This window comes from Chenopodium album, chromosome 22 (assembly GCF_948465745.1).
Source record: "Chenopodium album chromosome 22, dcCheAlbu1.1, whole genome shotgun sequence".
In the NCBI taxonomy this organism is placed as follows: domain Eukaryota; kingdom Viridiplantae; phylum Streptophyta; class Magnoliopsida; order Caryophyllales; family Amaranthaceae; genus Chenopodium; species Chenopodium album.
The window spans coordinates 36,070,591-36,094,448 of NC_137855.1; the positions used below are offsets into that span (position 1 = coordinate 36,070,591).

The 23,858-nt window shown below is 31.7% G+C and overlaps 1 protein-coding gene and 1 pseudogene across 1 annotated transcript; both read right to left on the reverse strand.

Moving 5' to 3' along the window:
- Positions 1-4,823: 4,823 nt before the first annotated feature.
- LOC145605841 (uncharacterized) lies at positions 4,824-6,022 on the reverse strand. Its single transcript, XM_081661902.1, has one exon. It carries the CDS (start codon positions 5,822-5,824, stop codon positions 5,150-5,152), a length of 675 nt encoding a protein of 224 aa, XP_081518028.1. The 5' UTR covers positions 5,825-6,022; the 3' UTR covers positions 4,824-5,149.
- Positions 6,023-17,273: 11,251 nt separating this feature from the next.
- Positions 17,274-17,624, reverse strand: LOC145604284 (calcium-binding protein KRP1 pseudogene; annotated as a pseudogene).
- Positions 17,625-23,858: the final 6,234 nt, after the last annotated feature.

The following is a 23,858-nucleotide window of genomic DNA, read 5'->3' on the forward strand; positions in this document are numbered from 1 at the left end:
CGGCTGGCCACTATTTCGTATGTACACAGGCAAACCAGATTGATTACAGATTGGGATTAATTAGCATTCTAAACTGCAAGTGACTATGGAATCTTGTGCACGACGTAAGGAACATTATAGAAAGGATTATTATTACATCTGCTGCATTGTCCGTCTTTTATTTTCGGGTCCTGGGTCTGTGTTTAGATGAGATGATCCTTATTGAGTGACTAATTAGTTAAGGCATTTGTTTGATCAAAGGGGTTATGATAAGCTCTGCTAACCTCCTGTATCTCTTTAATCTCAGTGACGAGTAAGATAGAAGACAATGTTCAAGATTGGATGATGATCCAATTTTGAAATCGAAAATTATGTTGTAACTTGTAAGTAGAGCAAATTCGAGTTCATTGCTTTGTTTCTTTGAGCATTGATTATAAGAGTAGTGGTGGAAGAAGATGACAGCCTTGGATCTTGATGGGAGGGTCGTTTTGGAATTCTGCTTAATGGGACATTTCTTGTGATGCAACAAAGAAAAGATTTTATGATGGTTGTGTTTTGAAGACATCCCTTATAACGGAGCAATATGAACCACAACAATCGTCAACTTGTGTGTATACATTAATTTAAAATTAGAGGTGGCTTATGCTTTGAGAGTTTGGTTACAGTCTTGAGGGATGATATTTTATTTGCTATTTGAGACTCTACACCAAACACAAAAAAAAAAAAAAAAAAAAAAAAAAAAAAAAAAAAAAAAAAAAAAAAAAAAGAAGTTTGGATAGTGTTAGATCCAACTTGACAAAATGTACAAATGGTTTCGCCCAATCAATTTCTACTAGTTTCTTTAAAGTTTCAGTTAATTATTCGAACCTACCTCTATATATTTTAGATTAAAATGTGGCTGTGGAAATTTCTCCTTTGTCAAATACACGAAAAAACACCGTGTAAGAATCTTCTTAAATTAATGAATGAAAGTGACAGGAGGTAAAACACTAAACATATTCGTACTCGTACCCTTTTCTGATTTTTAACTCACCAATAGCAAATTAGCAAGGGCACTCTTTCAAGATTTTGTATGTAAAGATTCATGGAGTACACAAATATTTGTATCAATTAATGACCACACAAATGAAGACTATAAGCCAAATCAATGACCTCAAATCTCCTGAAATATTGACAATCTCTGTTAAAATATCTAGTGGCTAAAACTAGATTCAAAAAATTGGTGTTTCACAAGAACCACACAACCCCACTTAGGAAAACAATATAACATTGACAATGTAGGTACCATCCAACCCTACCAAAGAATTAAAAATTGGCCTCTTTAATGTGGCTTGTTAGGTGCTCCCATCAACTATCTAATTAAATTGACTCTAATTGTTTGACCTTATTATTCTTCCCAATTTCCTTTTTTCCTCCCTTTGTCTAGTTGTCCCTCCAATTACCACCGATTGAACCATCCATGGTTTTGTTTTAGCTAATTTGTTCAATTGTATAATTCATCTACTAATATACATGTGACATGTCTACCACATGTTTATAACCTGTCAAGTCCGGAAAATTCTATTAAAAAGAACTACGAAGTACAAAGTATTTTCGTTATATGGTTTAAGAAGATCCAAACCAAGAAAAATGCAAGCTAGAACTTATATGTAAACTTAGTTGAATTTAAACATTGTTTTAGTGGTTGAGTTTCAACAACTTGATCTAACTTAGTAACATGCACCATTAACTTATTTAGTTATTACTTATTCATGATAAACTTTTTTTTTTCTTTGACAGGAAGTTCAATAATCGAATGGCAAATTACAAGTCTAAGAGAACTGAAAAACAACAAACCATACACTATATATACATTGTAGAATATTAGTAAAAGAATAATATCCCTTTAAGAGTTTCATGAGTGAAATTTTATAAGTTATTAAGTTAAACATCGCAAGAAATGTATTCTAATAATAATTTCTCTATAAAATAAACAAATTAGAAGAAATTTTACAATATAATCAGGTATGCGACACGAAATGAATCAATATGTAATTGGAGCTAAGCTTTGATTCCTTTAGCCCTTCTTAAAATTTTTACTCGTCGAAGATATTTTCAATGAATGGACGAATTTATTAAAACAAAAATGAAATAAATTCAATGTAACCTAAAGTTTCCATCCACTCAAAATCAATAAAAAGTAAAACTAATCAACCAATATAAATATTTTATATTTGGGGCAAACCAATGTAAATACTAGTATACAAGTATATAATACTTGGTATAAATTATTATTCCAAATTTAAAACATTAAAAAAAAAATGAATGTAGATAGATTAAAGTTCTGCTCCACCAGACTTTAGCTTGGATGTATCGGTGCATGGGATGGGCAAAGCAAAATATCAAAGCAAATGAAGTTGTTTTTATGGATTTGCGTGAAAAATTTGTGTATTCGTGGAATGTGTTTTATGGAGTAGAAGCTTCATTGTCAAGTTTACCAAGTTGGCAGTGGGCCATGTAATGTAATATCACGTTCAACTGAGGGGCCCACTTAGAATATTTGAATGTGCCCTTATTGTACTTTAAAAACTTTCAATTTCCTCCAATTTTTTGTACCTAAAATAGAAATACATTATTGCTTCATTCTATTGATCCATATCATGTGGGGATAAACCCTTTTGTGTTAAAATGGGTACCAAAATAGATTAGGTTTTCTACTTACAAATTTTAAGAATCTTTTCCCCAAATGTTGTAACATTTTAATTTAATTTTTGGAATATTATTTGATTTTTGAAAATATTTGTCATCACACAATCTGCGTGGGTTGGGTTGGATAAGTAGTGGATGTAACTTTTGATCCAGTATAAACAAAAGGTGTATCGTTTAGCTTTTGGCACTGAGAACAACTCTAAGATGACACCATTTGTATGATTCGAATGCCAACAATCATGTGGATTTATGATTTGATGTATTGGTATGTAATAAATTTAAATCAAGAAAATAGAGTGTTAAGAGTTTAAGATTAAATTAATTGTTGAGTGTTGTTTTTTCTTACATGTTTATGAGGAAGTCCTATGTTCCAACAAAAAGGAACTTTCAAATGGTGTATGACCATGTGAGTTTAGAGTTATTAATAACTCAGAAAACTCCTCAAGGGATTTCATGGAAACATATTATAAGAAAAACATAGTGTGCATTGTTTAAAGTGTTTCTTTTCCTATTTCTTCATAAAATGCCAATAAAAGGATTCTCGACCTACTTCTTTTCTTTACATAGATTATCTTAAGCTCAATTGCAATGTTTTGTTTATCTATATATATTCGATGTGATGAATCAATCAAATGTCACCTCTATATAAATAAACAAGTAATATTTTCATACACGAGATTTGATATGATTGGAATTGAAGAGTGAAGATACAAAAATAATTAACCTCATCTCTCATAGTTGTCTAGCTAATTAGGTTTTTTTTTTTTTTTTTTTTTTTTTTTTTTTTTTTTTTTTGAGACAAGCTAACTAATATTCTATTTAATTTTTTAGGAGAAAATCTTTTTAGAAAAATAATTGAGGGAAATAAAAGTATACCCAACTATAAATTATCGTGTTTTATGGAATCTGTCTTTCACTGTCATCTCAAATCCCTCACACATCTTCTTGTCGTCTTTGTGAACTTTTACCCCTGTCAACCACTAAAGATGCCAAAAGCGACTCCTTTTTTTTCATCAAATGTCGCCCTTTAATTTTTAAGTTCTATCCTTACTCTCACCACCACCATTGAATACCAATGGTGGGTCATTTAAGTTTCTTTTAGCCAAATACATAATAAACAATATAAGTCACATACTCACATGTGCTCTATTATTACCAAGCATTGCCTACTTTGATCGAATGGACACAAATTTGGACATATATGTGGTGTAGTGATCTTTTATATCATCAATTTCTAACATGACTTGTTAATTGTGACAGTCTAACAAATCGAGTTAGTTCTTCAAGTAGTATTATCATCAATCGAAATCTTGTTGACATGAATTGATTGAGACTATTGGTAATGGAGTAGATTATAGCCAAAATAGACCATAAATATTAGTCAAATTATTTAGGGCCCAAAATTAAGACTTAATAGTTGGTAGTTGACGTACCACACTACCACCTAGCTTCCAAAACAATCAATCCTGCGTCCACATCTCGCTCGAGGACTCCGTACTCCCATTACTTGAACCTAGAGGCACAAATGCACAATAATAATGGGTTGTACTACATTAAAAAAAAATAAAAAAAATAAAAAAAAAAAAATAAAAACCAAAAGTTATTTTAAAATATTTGTGTAAAATAATACTTTAGGGTAGTTATGTTACTTATGTAACAAATCATTTTTATATGAAGTAATACTTGGACTAATCAAAATTCATCACTAAAGATACTTTAATTTAATATGAAGTGAAGATATTTTATTCATTGATCCTCCTTCATCGAGAGACCTTGCGCCAATTCAAAGTTTTAGATCAACGCAATTATCTCTTATCTTGTGATACAATTTTAGAACTAATATAAACAATTAGTATATATTTTTGTTTTTCATCCGTAGTTAATCAACAAGATTATTCTTGAATATACAGTCAATTAGATCTTTTGTTTTTGGGAGGACTCGCTTGCAATAATAAATTAATAAAGATTTCTAAAATAATAAATTAATTAAAGTTTTAAGCAATGGTAGTTAAATATGAGATTGAATTTCATGTGTCTCGTCAAAAAAAAAATCATGTGCAATATGCAATAAAAAAGTGAGGCTAATGGATATATTTGAATAGAGACTACTACTATAATACAACCTTTAAAAATCATAGTAGTACTTGCTAGCTACATATGAATAAAACTATTTATTACATTCACATTTTATCATTCAATAACTATATAAATACGTATCTCTCTTCAACCAAACGAACGAAGATCATCATAATCTAAAAAGACCTAAGCTAGGAATTCAAGCCGTTGTACAAATTAGAACCAATCTACTTATACTAAATAATTAAACTAACTACATATTCGTACTATTATATGTTATTGGTGTAAGAGCTAAAGTTAATTAATATCACCAAGTACAATAATATTAATTCATCAAATTAATTAATAATCATACTAGATCGAGAATTATTATTATTCCCATGTAATTAATCACTTAATTAATTAATCATGAAAGCATATAAAACTGCCGCTTAAGCTTCAAAGATGATGGTAACATCATTGATGAAATGCGACCATCATTACCTTCATGTTCCTCCTCATTTTCATCCTCATCCTCATCCTCATCCACGCCTTGTGCTTCATTGCTACTCGAGCAACAAACATTGTTTAACCCTCGAGTTATCGTATTATTAGATGTAACACTCGACGACGTTGTCAATGGTACCACTTGATTATCATCATCCTCCTCATCCACGTCATCACCCGTGTACCTCGAATAACCTTCCTCATCATCATCCTCGTCCTCATCCTCATCAGTATCCTCATCCTCATCATCGTCGTAACTCTCGTACTCCCCATCGTTTTCGTCGTGGTGGGAGTGAGCCAGCGGCAGATGCGCCGATTGCACCGGCGTCATCACAGCCGCGGCATGACTAGAAGAAGTTGTGGAAGCACACGCAACGCAGAAGGATAGCGAAGGAGGGAGCATAGGACCGGAGGCGGTCCATGGAGTTGGTTTATTACAGAGATGACATAGTAGTGTTCTACAATGTTTGCTAACCAAGAAGTTTGCTTTGTGTACTTTGCCGTCGCAGTGCCAACATAACCTTGCTCGGTCCGACTCGCAGTACGTCGTTGCCGGCGAGCTGCATAGCTCGCAACTAGATTTACTATTTTCCATGGAAAATAAAATTCTTAATTAGAGATATGAAATATCGGAAAATATATGTGTACAGAGAAAATACGTATAATATATTGATATGGTAAGTTTAAGAGTTTGTTGTTGGTATTATGAGGAGTATATATATATTGAGTTAAGAATGAAGGGTGTGCAAGTTGGTGGTATTTTAAGGATATTCACTAATTTTATTTTATTTTATTTTTTTGTAGAAGATTGATAAGAAAATAATTGAAGTTGTCTTTGGATTCTTTATTTATTTCTTCCCATATATTTTGAGTTAGAGAGTTGTGGGGTATGAGACTTGATAGCAGGGAAAGTATGTGGAGTGTGATGCAGTTCATTTTGAACATTCAACACGTGGATATATTTTTTGAGTTATGCAGGTGTTAAGGTGTACAACGTACATCTACCCTTCTTTTGTGTGGCTAATATGGTTTTGGTCGCCGTTGTAACATTGCTGATGTGGTGGTACTCTGAACATGATTCGTCTAATTTTTATATTCCGTTATACCATGTCATTCTTAGTATTTAGAACTCATACCTAGCAATATGTAGTCATATCCTTTTATAATTCACTTGTAAAAGTAACATTTTCTTGTAGTAATTTGTTATTTCTTTGTCTATGCTCCGTATATCTATATATTTTGTATACATTTAAAGACGGAGAGAATATATCTGTTGGAGAGTTTAATTAATAGGGGCATACAAGTATACCGCCTAAATTCAGATGATATTTTTGCATAACATGTTGGCTTTAAATGATCATTTACAACTTGCAAGATTTTACAAAGAATAATGATGCAATGCTAAATTCCTAACTAAATGTGATGTCAAAGTTTTTATTTATATATTTTAAATTTATAATTTCGTGAAAGATAATAACGTCAAAGTTTAGATATTGCTAGTCTAATTAGCTGACAAATCAGTGTTTACCCCTAAGCCCCACCTTCTAATAATAGCCACCAGAAAGTTGATTTTTTTTGTTTTTGTTTCTTTTTTAATTGCTTGTTGCAAGAAACATCCAGCGCAATTGTCGTGCGGATTCGATTAAGAACATCTAATGCAATTGTCGTACTACCTCTAATTTATTACTCGAATTGAATATTTGTATAGGTATGGCCATTCGGGTAGTTTTTTTTAAGTTGTGAAATTATTTAAATGTCAATATTTTTTTTTGAACGCCCAAATATATAAATTGGTGTTGAGCGGTTAAGCTCATGAGAAAACTCACATGTAAGTCCCGTATATAAAGAGTGTACAATGTGTAGAACTGTATTCACATTGAAGAAATAAGAAAATCGTGTCCACTTTATAAGGCTTGGGGCTACTTTCTTCATTGTCATATGGTTTTGAGGTGAAACCATTGTCATATGGTTTTGAGGTGAAACCTCCTTAGTCTTATAAAGTGGACCCTCGTGACGGTTGTGCAGGCCTATTTATCAATTGGACATCCGTTAATCGATATTCAAAATTCGACTCTTAGACGATAACAAAAATCCGAATTATTTTGGATACTTGAAAATCTGAAATTGAAATTCGAATAGGTAATCAATATTTGAAATTTTCGGATCGAATATTCTAAAATATCGATCGGATGCGAATTGAATTTCGAACATTCACATAGTTTTGCTCAACCCTATATAATACTCATCCTGTCCCTAGTTTTTTAGGCCTATTTGACTTGTTTTCTAAGACGCGTTTAAAACGTATATATGTTCATTTTCATACATATAAAAATTACAAAAACGTGATATTTTAATAAAATATAAAATTAGCAAAGTTAATAAGATCACAAGTAACTATACCTTTTCTTTTAGATTACTGGTAATTTAAGGTCAAAGTTTGTTTGACCCAAAATAATATCAATACGACAAAAATAAAGGGACGAAGGGAGTTATGAATTACCACTCCGTAGGTGGTTATAAGCAGTATTAGATATGGGGCCCAACCATAATGGTGGTATTTGCTTAGAATTGTTAGTGTCCACACAATTTAGAGAAATCTCGTGGCTTCAGTATGGGCTCGATAAAGATCCTTGATGTCCTCATTGAGCCATTTCAATAATAATATTGCTTTACACCACTAAAATATACTTATATTAGTTGTATAAAATTATTATATTTTGCTTCCAATTAAAGTTTACTATACTTTTGTGAGGTTCCTCTTTTTTTAGCATACTTATTACTGTGTATGGTCACAAATCTTCTATCTCATTCTCATACATAGAAAGTTTGTTCATTCCCCATTTTATAAAAGAAAAAAGGATTCCTAGTGATGTTTTTAGTTCGAATTTCTGAAATTAGGGTGCATGATATTTACAAATTTGTACCTTTTTTTTATTCCTCCTACATGTGAATCTAACCCTTCATTTTCATTTATATGTTATCTCTCAATTGTTATAGTAGTTAACTATTTTTCCCTACTTTATTATTTCTAGAAAAGCTTTTAATTTGATTAGATTTGGGAAGGAGACAAAAGCTAATCGAGTTATGATACAAAAACAAGTGTTTAAAATGAGTGGCTCAAGTTACACGATATCATATCACATTATTATTTGTGAGTGCTTTTGTAACTACGAGTGCTAATTAGTTTAAGTGAAAAAATAATGTGAGACTGGAGACATATTAAAATTTTAGAATCAAATTTAGTTTACATCATCAATCTATCTACATTGGACCATCATAAATTTTGCTCCACTCAAATATGTATTCCTTTTTTTGCTTTCAACTTACAAATAAAGTGAGCTATACTTTTGTGAGGTGTCTCATGTTTAAAGCATACTTAGAATTGGTCACAATTTTTCTATCTCATTCTTGAAATTTCCAATAAAATTCAATCAAAGAAGATAAGAAACCTTATTGTTTTCATTGCCACATTATGAAGAATTAGGTTAAATATTTTTTTGTGAATTAGAATACTTTTTGTTTCATTTGCTTTTCTACTATTTTTTAGTTTGTATTTATCCATAGAAAAACTTTTAATTTGAGAAGACATGGAAAGATCGAAGTCATCAACAATATAAACAAACTAATAGAGTTAATCAATTGATGAATTAAGACAAGTGTATAAGACTCTATAACTACATCAAAAATCGCGTGCTTAAGTAATTGATAAGAATGGAGTAAAAAGTGGCTTAATTGATGAAATTATAAGAGGTCGGTACTCAAAATTTGACCATCCATTACAATATACTCCCTCCGTTACTTTTTACTCGCAACTTTGAGGGTAGGAACGGACTCCTAGGCAAAATATTGAAACCATGATTAATGAAAAATAAGGGCATACATTTAAGTGTGTTAATCCTACTTTAAAAATAAAAAAAAAATAAAATAAAAAAAAAAAAATTCAAAGTTGAAATCCCAGAAACTGGAATTCATGAAACACCACCACCACCTGTCCACCTATCACCACCACCAGCAAAGACCGAACCCACTTCAACCCACCACCACCCATCAGCGATTTTGACCCACCACCGGCGCACCGCCTCCGATTTCGACCTAGCACCACCCCCTTCGACCCACAACCCCGATTTCGCACCACAACCCACCACGAATTTCCTCCACCACCCCCGATTTCGACCCACCACCCCCGATTTCGACCTAGCACCACCCACCTATTTGACCCACAACCCCCAATTTCGACCCACCACCCACCTTTTCGCCCACAACCCCCGATTACGACCCACCACCCCCGATTTCGACCTAGCACCACCCACCTATTTGACCCACAACCCACAATTTCGACCCACCACCCACCTTTTCGCCCACAACCCCCGATTTCGACCCACAACCCCGATTTTGACCCACAAAACCCACAAAGCCCACAACGAGGACGGCGGCGACAAGGAAAAAAAGAAAAGAAAACAGAAGAAAAGAAGGGAAGGCGGCGACAACGAGAGGAGATCGGTGAAGAAAGAGAGAGAAAATCTGGGTATGGTAGTGGTGGTGGTGGTGCTAGTGGTGGTGAAGGTAGTGGTGGTGGTTGGCAATTGAAAGTGATGATGAATTTAATTGGGAGGGAATGATTTTGGTGGAAATGGTTAAGTTAATTAATGTAAAGTTTAATGGAGATAAAATTAGTAGTTTAATTAGGGTGTTTAAAAAAAAAAGTAAGGGTAATTTTGTAAAATCATACAAAAAAACCTACCATAAAAGGAAAGAAAAAAAATTGTTGCAAGTAATGTGTAACGGCTAAATATGGTAAAAGTTGCGAGTAAAAAGTAACGGAGGGAGTATATCTTTCACCACTCAAATATGTGGTCCTTATTTTGCTTCCTAATAAACTTTACTATACTTTTGTGAGGTGTCTCATGTTTCTAGCATATTTATCTCTTTCTGTGGTGCAAGTGTTTTTAGCATATTTATTATTGATCATAAATCATCTATCTCATTTTCTATTGTTCGATCAAGTCCAATCAATGAAGAAAGGAATCCATATTGTTGATCATGAGGATTTAAATTAAAATTTTCGAATATGAAGTACAAGTCTAATTTTCCATTCCTCATACATGTGATTATATGTGAATCTCACTTTTTTTTTTGCAAAAACATTATAGCTACACTAAGTAGTAGTTATCTAATTTTCTTGAAAGTAACTCTTAATAGATACAAGCCATATAGGCAAATTAATAGATTATATCAAATGTGATCAAAGACTATTATTTGTTGAGAGCATAAAATCATGGCTCAAGTTACTTTATATCATATTATTGAATAATCAAATGCGTTTAGAAAATAATGAGTATCAACTAGCTTAATTGATGAAATTATAAAAGGTGATACTAAGAATTTGAAATTAAATTATGTCCACATATTAATTAGTCTTTGTTAGACGATCACAATGTTTTTACACCATTCAAATATGCAATTCTTATTTGACTTTTAAATAAAGTTTACAATACTTTTGCGAGGTGTCTCAGTTTTTAACATATTTAATTATTTATAAATGGTCATCGACTTTCATTTCATTTATAGAATGTTCAATCAATATGCCACCAACGAGAAAGAATTTCTTATTGTTAAATTCCTCTATTTTAAAATACAACCTCCGTTGATTATTATGTTAACTTTTGAATTTTTTTATATCTCACATATAATACCCAAAAGTTGCACATAATAATCAATGAATTTAGTAATTGTAACACCCTTAGTTTTGCAATATACATTCCAAATGTGATCAATTATTTTTAATTTTTTTTAACGAAAGTATATATAATCATTATTATTATAAATTTCTTAACAAATTAGGTACAAAAATTTGAAAATCTTGCATAATTTGTCTCGATGTGTAGTTTCAAAATTCCAACTTATAATACTTAATTATAATACAATACATATTTGAGAATATTTACGTTTTGCATTGGAAATTGCCAAAAGTAAAATAAGATAATTGAAAAAAAAGCAAAATATGGAGTGTAAAATACTCACTTTAGTTATGCATCACTTTGATCATGTTTATATCTACTTGTGGATTAATACGTATAAATATTATTATTTAACATGATTATATTTCTTGTTGTAGTATTATACTCGCTTCATTAGCCTTTTTATTGGTTTCTAAGAGCAATTTCAATAGTTGTAGCTAGGGACTAGTTTGACCATTTGAACTAGAATGTATAATTAGGTTGCCTGATAAAAACTTGCACAAAAAAAAAAAAAAAACAGATAAAAGTAGATTAGTGATTAAGATGAAAATAATAGATTAATAATTTAAACAGTAAGCTAATGACTAGCTATTGGGACTCAAACTAACTATAAAGATAACTAGCGTTAAAATTTGTGTGACATGACAAGCTAATTTGACAATTAGCTTGCCATTGAAGTTACTGTAACACATATTGTCATATTTGACTATAAATATCTATTATATTACGTACAAGTAAGTTTTTACATTATACAAAATTTATATTGTGAAATATATTACAATAAATTAATAATAATATCCATTGTGTTAAAGTGTTTATTTAAATGTCAGGAAAAAATAAATATAAAAGTCAAATTACGAAACTAAATTGATATTTAGGGATTAAGAAAATACTTGTATAATCTAATCTATCATTTAATACAAATAGGTCAATATTAAATTTATACTACTAGTATATAATAAATATAATATTTTTAAAGGTTAAAGTTTTTGAACCAGACCTTAAAGTATTGAATAATAAGAAGATTTGTATAGTTGTAAAGCTAAGCTTTTATTTTATTAAATATAATCGAATTGTCAAAAGAAAGACCTAAAAATGGTGATCTACTTAAATAATTAATCCAACCTTTTTATAGTTGTAGTTTTAGGATATCCAATTGAACAAAGATCAGATAAAGATGGGGCCTACAGAGAGGGTTGTTGCTGACATGGCAAAATTACAGCCACGAAATTCAACCCATCCCATATGATTCTTCTAGAATTGTCTGATGACATGGCACAAAACCCATGTGACAAATCCTACATGGCATAAGATCATTGGTAAATAGATCTTTAGCCCATGTGTACCAAATTATAATAGATTTGACTCAAAATAATTTGTAAGGTGAGATTATCCAAATGTGGATGATGGATACAATATTAAAGATAAGATGTGTTCTATGCATCAAGACTTAAATTTGTAATGAAGGTTCCATAATAATAATAATACTATACTACGTATGTGCCAACATTTTATACAATGGGGTAATGGCCCTTAAGAACTAGGGTCGTCATGGTCTCATGGATGGCGTTGGAATATGTGGGTCTAATTTCGCTACCGTGACGGTTGTCTTCTACGATGTATTTAATGGTGTTGCTCATGCTAGGGTGTGGTCCGCACGTACATGTACTTTGGGGCTCATGGAGTTATGGTACATGTATTATGGACAACTTATGCGTATTAAGTGATGACAATAATTGTGAATAATATCTTATATATATATATGATTATTTCATAGATACATTATTTTCCCTTTATCACTCTCTCTATAATAAAAATACAAAAAAAAGATAGCTATAATTCTTAAATCTATGTGAGACCACTATTGATCAATTAGGAGGGAAGGGCTATTAGCTTAGTAAAGGCTTAAGGGTGCATTCTCTTTTGTTTATTGATTAGAAAAAAAATTGATTTTTACATAGTTACTAATTTTCAGTTAATGAAGTTATTGATTAAAAAAATTTCACACAAGTAATAAACAATATAATTTTTGATAGATCGAAACATATTTTTACTAATTCAAATCTTATTAAGTCGAGTGATTAAGACTTAATTGTTCTTTTAACTAAATATTTTAATTTTAAAAGTTGGAAGGAACACACTCATCTTTAATTTGGAATCATCCATTATGCTTAGAATGTGAAATGTTATACGGCATATGTTAAATATTTTGTTACCTTCATGAAAGTTTCTATCCATCTATTTCAATAATAAGGTTGGGCTCTTGAGATGTTTTATGGCTTAAATTGTAAGAACTCTAAAACACTCCTAAAATGTTCATTTTAGGATCGGACAACTTTACAAGAGTTTCCTTTTTGGCTTTCTCATTTCTCTCTTATACTGTTATAGTGTTATACTTCCTTAAAACCCTAGTTTTTTCTTGTTCATTTTGGGCTACTATTGGCCTTCTAGGCCGTGGTAAGCCTTAATAAAATTTTGTCAACTTATTATAGATTGTTGATTCTTGATTACAATCAATCTCCATAATTAGGCGTATATTAACCCATATTATGGGTTCTCGATATCTCTTTCAAGAGTTTACAATTTGTGTCACATTAATTGTAGATTGGTTTTTGATGGAAAGTTATAATTTGTGTTATATTATATTGATTTCCAATCTTTGTCTACATACAATCAATTGAATTAGATCAAAATCCACCAAACATGTACTTTCATTTCTATAAGTTCAGTTGTCACAAACTAATAAAAGAACGGAGCAAACCAACATGATTGCTGGTTTTATTAACAAAATGAGCCTATACTAGCCCCAACAAAAATTCCATTGGATGTGTGCTATTTCCAAACCACCTAAAAACATGGCTCAAGGGCCCAAATTTTTAACACTCTTGAGCTTATCATTGTAAGGCCCAATTACACTATTTAGCTAGAAAGAGCGATGGTTTTAAACACATACTTCGTATGACATCACATCGTCACCCTAATACAAATCTACCTTTGCCTCTTAAAGGTTAATCCCTTTTATATTTATCGCTAATGGCTCTGTAATAGTAAAAAGTTGATAGTTTAAAAATATACGTTGAGGAAATTCTTACTAAACCCCTTCAAATAATCTTCATCACTTCATGTATAATCAAAGTAAAGTATACGTATAATGTGAGTCATACTGTTAAAAAAATATTTGGCAACGATATTTGAAAAGGACTTGCAAGTTAATTGTATTCTTAAACTAGTAGCTGAAACTAATAAAAAGCTACATCAAGAAACAAATTTCCCTTGGTAAGTTTACTCTGTTCCATTCTCCTAGACTCAGACTTGAAAATAGTATAGTTCACCCGGGTGCACCATGCGCATGGTGCACCCGGAAAGAACATTAGACATATTTTAAAGAATATAGGCAAAAAAAAAAAAAAGAAGAACATGCTAGTGTTTGAAAAAGAATATGCCCGTGTTTGACAAAAGAACATGTTTGTGTTTGACAAGAACTTGACTTTACAAAGAACATAAAGTCTTTACAAAAAGAACATGTTATTTTTCATGGTTACTCGGGTGATTGAATGTGTTTGAAAAAGAACATTATATTTGACAAAAAAGAACATGTTTGTATTTAAAAAAGATAGAGGTGATCATTGGGCGGGCTGGACCAAGGTTAAAAAATCAGCTCACTTCTCGGGTCGGGCCAAGTTTTAGGCTGAAGTTTTTGTGTCCAAACTCGCCCAAAATGGCCCGGTCGTGCAGGCTTTTCGAGTCGAGTAAAAAAAATCAACTAAAATGCATAAAATCGCATTTTCAAACCCGCCCAAAAAATAAAATTTACGGGTCTGGTCCGACCCGATTTGGGGGGCGATAATTTTTTGCCTTAAACCCGTCCAAAATTGGGCCGGGTTTGTCTAACTTTGATCACCTCTAACCAAAGAATATAAAGTCTTTACAAAAATAACATGATAATACATTAAAGAACATGTTCTTTTTCCTGGTTACTCGGGTATTTTTTTTTTTTTTTAAATGTACATATATTAAAGAACATATAGTTCAAACTCAAAGAACATAATAATCAAACTTAAAGAACATATTATGCTCGTGTTCTTATAAATATCTATAATGTTCTTTTAAATATTCCTAATGTTCTTCCCGGGCGCATGGTGATGGTCAATTCAAAATCCCATTTCTTTTATTTTAAGTACGAGTATATTAATAATGTAAAGTTAAAATTTTACAATTTTAATTAAGGAATCAAGTGACATATAAAGGGTAGTAGTGTGGTAAGCAAGATCAAATTCTAGTTTATATATCATCTTCCGTGGTGACTCTCCTACACCAATTAATCTTTACTAAAGTAAAGTCTGGTTAAAACATACAAACGAGAGGATAAACAAGGGAGAGAAGCCCAAAAAGTCACTATAAAGTGCAAAGCAAAGTTTCATCCTAAAACAATTAACAATAAAACAAGTAGTCCGCTTGAATTATAAACAGAATACCCTTTGCTTTTTTCTTAAATGTGGGACAAATAATATTCACACTTGCATTTAACAGTATGCAATTATCTACGCTCTAAATTTTCATTTTATGAGTGCGTAAGAAATTTTAATTGCACAAGACCTCCATAAAGATTATAATTAATTGAAAAGATCGGCCTGCCCACCCCTTACCATTGTTTAAGTTGTTTTTATTAATTGATCTTCTACTATAGTTTTTAAGTCATGTCAATTATTTATATTGTCGTAGAGCTTAGTTACAACAATTACAAGTATTTTAAAAATGAAGTAAGTATACATTATTAAACGTAGTCGAACTATGATATAGAAATGAGCAATACTATGTTGAAGAGAGGAAGCAGTATTTGCATGCATGTTGCCAAAGATAACCAATATTTTGTCTCCATTAAAAGGTTAAGGCAATGGCCCAATTCAAGCATCATCCAAAATCCAATGATCGTGACAAGTCCTAGGATAACGCCACTAGAAGAGTAGTAAGGGGACCATGAAGGCCATTCGCTGCTGATCGATCGAGTTGCCACTCTCAAGGCTGCCCAAGAGCCACCAACAAGGCTGAAGACAAGGCCCGAGGCCGGGTTATTATGTAGGTGAAAGACAAGCAAGGCTCTTGAGAATTGAAGAGATATGAAAGGCTAGCTCCAACATTCTTGTTAAGAATTCCAAGACTATAGGAGGTCCATAATGGCATATTTAGAAATTAGAATTGGATGAAATCATATACGAAGTATATATGCAAATTAAAGCTCACCAATATAATGAAATTTCAAGTTGATTATCTAAGGTTGTTTTAACTCAATTCTACGTTAGAATAATTGAGAGTCTTAAGTAAAATCTAAATGAGAGTTTGGATGATACTTAGCTAAATAATCTTGTAATCTCAATAAAAGGCTAAACAAGACGTTAAAAAAATAAAATTGAAAGAACTTTATAGATGAGATTAATGCACATTCCTATCATTATGCTTTCCTTAAACAACAAACTACCTTCTTATGGAGTTATGGTTGCTTTTCCTTATTTGTTTCAATGGAAAGAAAATTAATCTACGTAGTATATTTTTCATTAAAGACAACTCTTGGATAAGAAATAATAATGATTGATGAAGAATATAAAGTTCTCTCAATTTGATTTCAACAGTTCATTTCTAATTATTACTTAAGAAGAATAAATTCAATTAAGTATATATGGTACTTCATATGACACACCGGATTTGTACAATTACTGTTTTTTTTTGTTCTACTTACTTTTTTCATCGATGAAGAGAATAGGGATTTTATTCTTCTTCTACTCCATTATTATAGAGTTGATGGATAGGGTTAGTTGAGCCCAAAATACTTCGTACATAGTAACTATAACCCCACCACAAAGAATTTGCAGTAACTCATAAACTAATTAAAAAGTATACCTGTTACTTGTTAGGTGAGATATCAACCATTTATAGGTGAGCAAAGTGTACGAGTAGCTTTCTATCAATCAACAAATCATTGCAAAAATCAAAAGCACAACTCAAGATTCATACATGATATAGGTAGTAATCATTACAAACATAATGAAATTTGCATGTCAATGTTCAACATGTAAAATGAGTAACTAATTAACTAGCACAACAAAGAAATTAATTCATCAATAACATAACATTAGATTTATTTATGAATGAATATATATTATTATTCAAAGGGAGAACATTATTATCAAGCTAAGTAGAGGCTAATAACAATGATATAATTAGTATTACATCTTTAGAAATATAAGGAAGATTATATTAACAAACCATGATTCAATTCGAAAGGGCGGTAGCTTAACTAGCTAGACTTAATCAAGCCAAGATAGGAAGGCCACCATAATCCATCATACAAAGCCTTGATTCATCCATAAGACCAGGGCTTAACCTAAACATGAGAATACAAAATTCCATTTGACTAAGAGCTCCATCTCCATCAAGGTCTCCTTCTCTAAGCATGCACAAAAATTCATCATCTCCCATATCATTCAAACCCAACAAAAAGGAGTTCATCTTCAAGCTTTCGAACGTGATAACCCCTTTTTCGACATCCATCAACAAAATAAACCCGTTGCATAGCTCTCCAACGAATGCTTCCGCCCCTAGTCTTGCAACCATTGATGGGAAATAATCCTCAAAATCGAGCAATAAGTCGATTAGGGCCATTTCTTTTTGTGTTGAATTGAAGTTATTAAGCAAAGGTAGTACTAGAGGTATGTAGAGAAATAATAGAGATGGATAGAATGAATAAAAGAGCAAGCAATTGTAATCTTTGAATGTACTAGAAATAAAGTAGTGATGACTACTACAAAATGACAAGTGAATAATAATATACGTGATTTTTGATGATGAGATTCCTTTTTATTATTATGATTTAGCTATTTTTATGAGGTTATCAGGAGGAATTCTCTCCTTCCTGGAAGTTGCATTAGAAGATGGTAAGTATAACAATGTCTCTATCATGGGCAACGGACAATATGTCATGTAGCATTGTAGGTCTTTTAATTTTGCATGTAGACAAAACTAAATACATGCATATCTAATTTTATGTAAATAAATGAAATAACGTATGTATATATTATTGTACTGTGTTAAATTTCTCATGAAGCTTTTTGTACCACCTTTTGCTGACATTAATTATAGTGTGTTTTGGAGTTTCTTAGATTTACATTTATAGAAGGGTTTTATCACTTTTTGGAATGTGATGCACGCTTAATTGCTTGGTCTAAGTGTACGTATATTGCAATGAAAACACTTTATATACTCTTTTACCTACATCTACGTACATACACTACTATTACAACCGACGCAAGAAAGATTTAAGAAGTCAACAAACAAGAGCACAAAATTCATGGTTCACTAACAACGAGTTAGCTACATTTTATTGATCTTGAGGAAAGTACATGTTACTAAATAGTGGCTAATTAAACCTTAAGAAGTTTATAACGTACTCTCATAACAGAAATCGAGATAGGCCCCAAAACGAAAAGTTTATAGCCTACGTAATTTAACAAACATCGTAAGAGTCTAACTAATTCAAGGCACGCATATTTTATTAATTTTAATCACTTCCACAATGTCGCATACCGTGTATGTTAGATTGTGTCTTCCTCGTCTTGTTTAAGTAAATCAAACTCAACTTCGATTATTCAATTTTCAATTATTAGATGAGGCCTAACAACTCTCCATTATTTCTAGCTTTATGTGAATATACGTCAGTTGATAAACTTGCAGAAATCGCACCTCATACATGCATGGCTAGGATGTAATCTCATATATGCATTATCACTAATCTCATTTGAATCAATAACCTCATTTATATCCGGTTAGTAACCTCATTAGTAAGAATAGTAACCTCGTGTATTTATATTGTCAGGGTGCTTGAGGGTAGGGATTCCCTTATCATCTCGGCCCTCTACTCCCAAATACCTGGCTCGTAAATATTGGACCAAACAATTGTGAGGGTTGAGATCCGATTAGGATCCCCCATACCATTAAAAAAAATAAAATAAAAAGAGAATTTCATGCCATCAACTAATATACAATGTGTGAACCGCGTATTAGAATTTGTGTTTGAATTGTGCTTTCACCATCGCTAGAGCCAAATAATGCTTTAACTTAATTGCGGCTACTACACCTTTAAGAAATTTGAACCACTCCATTGAAATCAAACGATGTAATCCAACTTAGCTTGGAAGCTTCATCGCAGTTTCTATTTTACGGCACATTGTGAATTTGATTTATTATTAGCCAGAAAGTTGAGTGACATAGGAAAAATTAGTTGATGAATATGAGTGCTAATTTACTACGTACCAATTGATTTTGGAGTTATAATATGCTTTCACTGGCTCAAAAAAAAAAAAAAAAAAAAACGCTTTCACTGGCTCATAGAATAATTAACTAGGAACCTTCCTATTCACCTTCCTTAACAACAAAGAAAGTTCTACAACACCATAGAAATGCAAAATATACATTGTGATCGATGATAGTAGTAACGTACTTAGAAACAAAAACATTGAATACTTTTTAAAAAGCCGTACAGATTTAGGGATGTTAGTGGAGCGAGTTTAGTGGAAACCCACCTTACATTTGCCTCAAATTAGGTGATGTTGAATGAATGTGGGTACCGACGACTACTCTAGCTAAAGTCTAAAGACACATTACTCTCAAAAACAACATTAATTTCATACTCATTTGGAGTCTAGAGAAAATATTTTATAAAATTTATAATACGAAGTATATGAACTAAGGACATGTTCTGATTAACTGAAATAAGCTGAACTAAACTGAATATTTTATGAGAGAAGAAAATTAAGAACTGAACTGAACTAAACTGAATTGAACTGAACTGAAAATAGGCCGAAGAGAGCAAACCCTTAATTAAATGCAATTTATCTAAAATAAGTAAAAACTTAAATAAAATAGAAGGTCTATTAATTAAGGTCATTTTCTAATGTAACCCCAACTAATTCACCCCTCTTGTTGGTAACCCTCTTGTTGTTTTCATCATACTAGATTACTAGTACTAGTAATAAATTAAACATACCTATATGTCTAATGCATCAATTGATTAATTACCCACTTCTAAAAGACAAAGTTAAAAATATAAGGCATGCAGACAATTGATATAGTTAATGAGTTGTACTTTTGGACAAAATTTTATAATTGAGTGGAACTTTTGGACAAAGTAAACACTGCACTACGTAATTGTAATTATAGAATGTACTCGTACTTAAGTTGTGGGCACACATGTGAATTACGAGGCGATTATTTGTAGCATCAACAGCCTTAGGTATGGGGCTTTTGGCAAGCCCTTTCTTAGGCTTCTTTGTTTAACCTCTACATACCATAAGGTCATAGCAAAGAAGACTAGAAGCTAATCCAAGGCTCATGACATGCTTGTGCTTTTTGGTCAAGTCTGGCCCATCAAACATTGTTATACAAGTTTATGAAGTATAATTCTTATACATATTGATTAGTGTTTTTTTTTTTTTTTTTTTTTTTTTTAATAATTTTTTTTAGGGGTTTAGAGAGCCACAAGGGCAATGAGAATTGATCCCAATTCCCAAGATCTCTTAGCTTGGAACCGGGAAAGAACTCCAACCACTTAAGCTATCGCTCACTCTCAGGGTTGTATCTTGCATGTTTGTACATTTTTGTGTGCTTGTACATTAAATCTAGAAGTAAAAACGCCGACCATTATTTGTCCTTTTGCGTCGTAGACTTATTAGAGGGATTTCTAGTCTTTTAAGTCTATTTTGCAAAATGCAACCTAAACACACACCTAGCATTTAAAATTACAACCAAGAACCAGATTCCAGCCATTATAATAGGGAAAACAATTTCATGAGTAGAATCTCGCTCTTAACACGGTTGATTATTTCACACTCTCTACACTTTGGCTCATCCCAATGAAAAGTAAACGATGAATCATTGCAAATAATTGCATTAAAAAAATATCCATCATAATGAAGAACACTAACATTTGCAACCTAGTGTAAGTTGATAAAAGAGAAACACCCCTGATCATTTACAGTGTAATCAATATAACTTGAACCATTTGGGAAAACAACTTTGTGTAATTCGTAGTCTATAGTAGTGTTGTATACCCCGTCATCAAAGTGACCTGAGCAATAGAAGACCGCGAATTCTTGATTATTTTTATAACTTGAACCACTTAGAAAGCTCAAGTATTGCTTTTGCTCCATTACAATGTTCATGAAAATTAAATCATGACTAGCATATTGAGAAAGATAAAATCAATGGAATGCTTCATACTACATCTATTTTATAATTTTTGCAACTTTGGAATATTTTATATCTCTCAAATAATACCCCAAAGTTGTAAATATATGAAATGGATGTAGTAGATTTTTTTATTAAGCAAACTTTGTAAAAGTTAACTTGTCAATTATTCATTATTCAACTATTTTTCATTTGTATAGACCAAATTGTGAAATTGATATAAATCCCAGATGAAATAAGTCTACATGCTCAACACCAAGGCTTTTGGATTATTTTTATAGAATTAAACTTAATTTCTATCAATGGCCTTATTTTAATTAGACAAATGAATGTTTATTGGGCCGATTCTAGAGGGGGAAGTTTGGGCTTGGAGCATTGGACTTTGTTCTTGGTTAACGTTAAGAACATGGGCCAAACGTTCATGATTTTCCTTTTTAAGGACAATTCATAATCACTTATTGCAATGAGTCAATCTTATCGTTTCACTCATGGGAGTAGCTTGTGTAGTTGTGTAGGAGTTTTAGACTCTCTTCGATGGTGAGACTTGAGTGAGTATATTTAGGAGAGAGAGTATTTTTTTGTAATAAATATCAATAAGTTGGTATCTAAACTTAGCAACTCCAAAAGAAAGTTGTTAAGTTTAGATACTCAACTTTGAGTCTTTTTTGACAAAAAGTGTGGACCCCTTGTCAATATTCTAATATATTTTATAATTTTTTAAGTTTACCTTTTTTTTTTTTTTTTTTTTTTTTTTTTTTTTTTTTTTTTTTAATCTTACAATATTTGATATTAAAAAAGAAATAGATTTGGTGGGCTATATATTGAAAGTGACATTTGTATATATTTTAGAGAGTCCCACCATTGGATGATTAGTAGCACTGTCAAAACGGTTTGACAGTTCGGTTTCGGTTCGGTTTGAAATCGGTTCGGTAGTTAATCGGGTCGGTTTGGAATCGGTTTAATTGTCTCATGGGTCGGTTTTGGTTCGGTTTAAATAGTTTTCGGTTCGATTCGGTTTCGGTTTATTCTTAAGCGGTTTTAATTCGGTTTGGGTTGTAAACAGTTCGGGTAGTAAACGGTTCGGTGCAGGCGGGTTGCAGTTTGTTAACGGTGCGGTGTAAACGGTTTTTATCCCGGTTCAAACAGTTTCGGGTTGGAAACGGTTTCGGGTTAGAAACAGTTCGGTTCTTTTTTGGTTCAGTTTATAACTGGTTCGGATCTTTATCGGTTCAGTTTTTAACTGGTTCGGTTCTTTTTCGGTTCAGTTTATTACTAGTTCGGTTCTTCGATGGTTTAACCACTTTAACGTTATTCATATCGGTTCCATTTCAAGTTTACTAAATTACGGTTCGGGTCGGTTTTCGGTTTCAAAAAATAAATTGTTTATCGAGTTGTTTGGATTCGGGCAGTTAAATGATTTTGGCTTGAAATTTGATAGTACTTGCTAACCTTTTGCGTTCACAAGTGTTATATAAAGTCGGCAAGTCGCGAATCATTTCATATTTAGGCATCATATTATAAACAAATTCTCATTGATTTTATAAATACATATTATGTTCTGTTTCAAGTTTAGTCATATTGATTTTACTAGTTTATTACGAAGTTGATTATAAGAGTTAGTGTATTAATGTATTATTGTTTTACAATTAGGTTATTATATGCTTCTTATTTAATCATTTATATACTACGCATAGTATCATAATCATGATTTGATGAGTTCTTGACTTCTTATGAAATGGAAATTTGCAATTTGGTAATTCGATACTTGATTAGTCAACAAGACTGATAATTATGACTCGTTTATCATTATTTATTTTCATGAAATTATGAAGATATTACAAAGTGCTTTGATTTGTATAATGAAAGAAAACACTAATAACTAATTAACATGGTAATATTGATTAGTTCAATCGATCATATGTACACATTATTAACACATGGCATCTAACCATCTCATAGTTAAATATTCGTATCATCGTTATTCGTATGTATTACTACAAAGTTATAGACTCATTAGTGATCTTTTTAAATTTATCTATTTATACATTTTATTAATATAACGTTTTTATAATTTTTACGTGTATGAAAATAAAGATATACTAGTAATTGTTTTAATACGTGTCTTGGGCACTGATCCCGATCAAATGGGGCAAAAAAATACTAAAGAATTGAAGGAATAATATTTTTGTAGATGAATGTACAACACACGGATCACCACTCTCAACCATAGATTAAAAAATCAATGGTTAGATTCTTTCTCCCACAACACACACGGATCACCACTCTCAACCATAGATTAAAAAAATCAATGGTTAGATTCTTTCTCCCACAACACACACGGATCACCAATCTGAACCATAGATTGAAAAATCAATGGTTAGATTTACATGAAACCCTTTCACTCTCACTCTCACTCTCACTTTACCACTATTAGATTGACATATTACGATCTAAAAATTTCTTACAATGTTTTCAATTGCTCATTTATTTTGATCCATGGTTTCGCATTTCGAATTGTGAGGCTCGTAATGTGTGGAGCGGCGGAGAAGAGCAAGAAAGATTCAGTAAAACTCGAAGAGCAGCAATTTTTGGTTGATTATTGGATGCTAAAATGGTAAGGGAGGAGAAAAAAATGGAAAAACAAACGGAATCTTC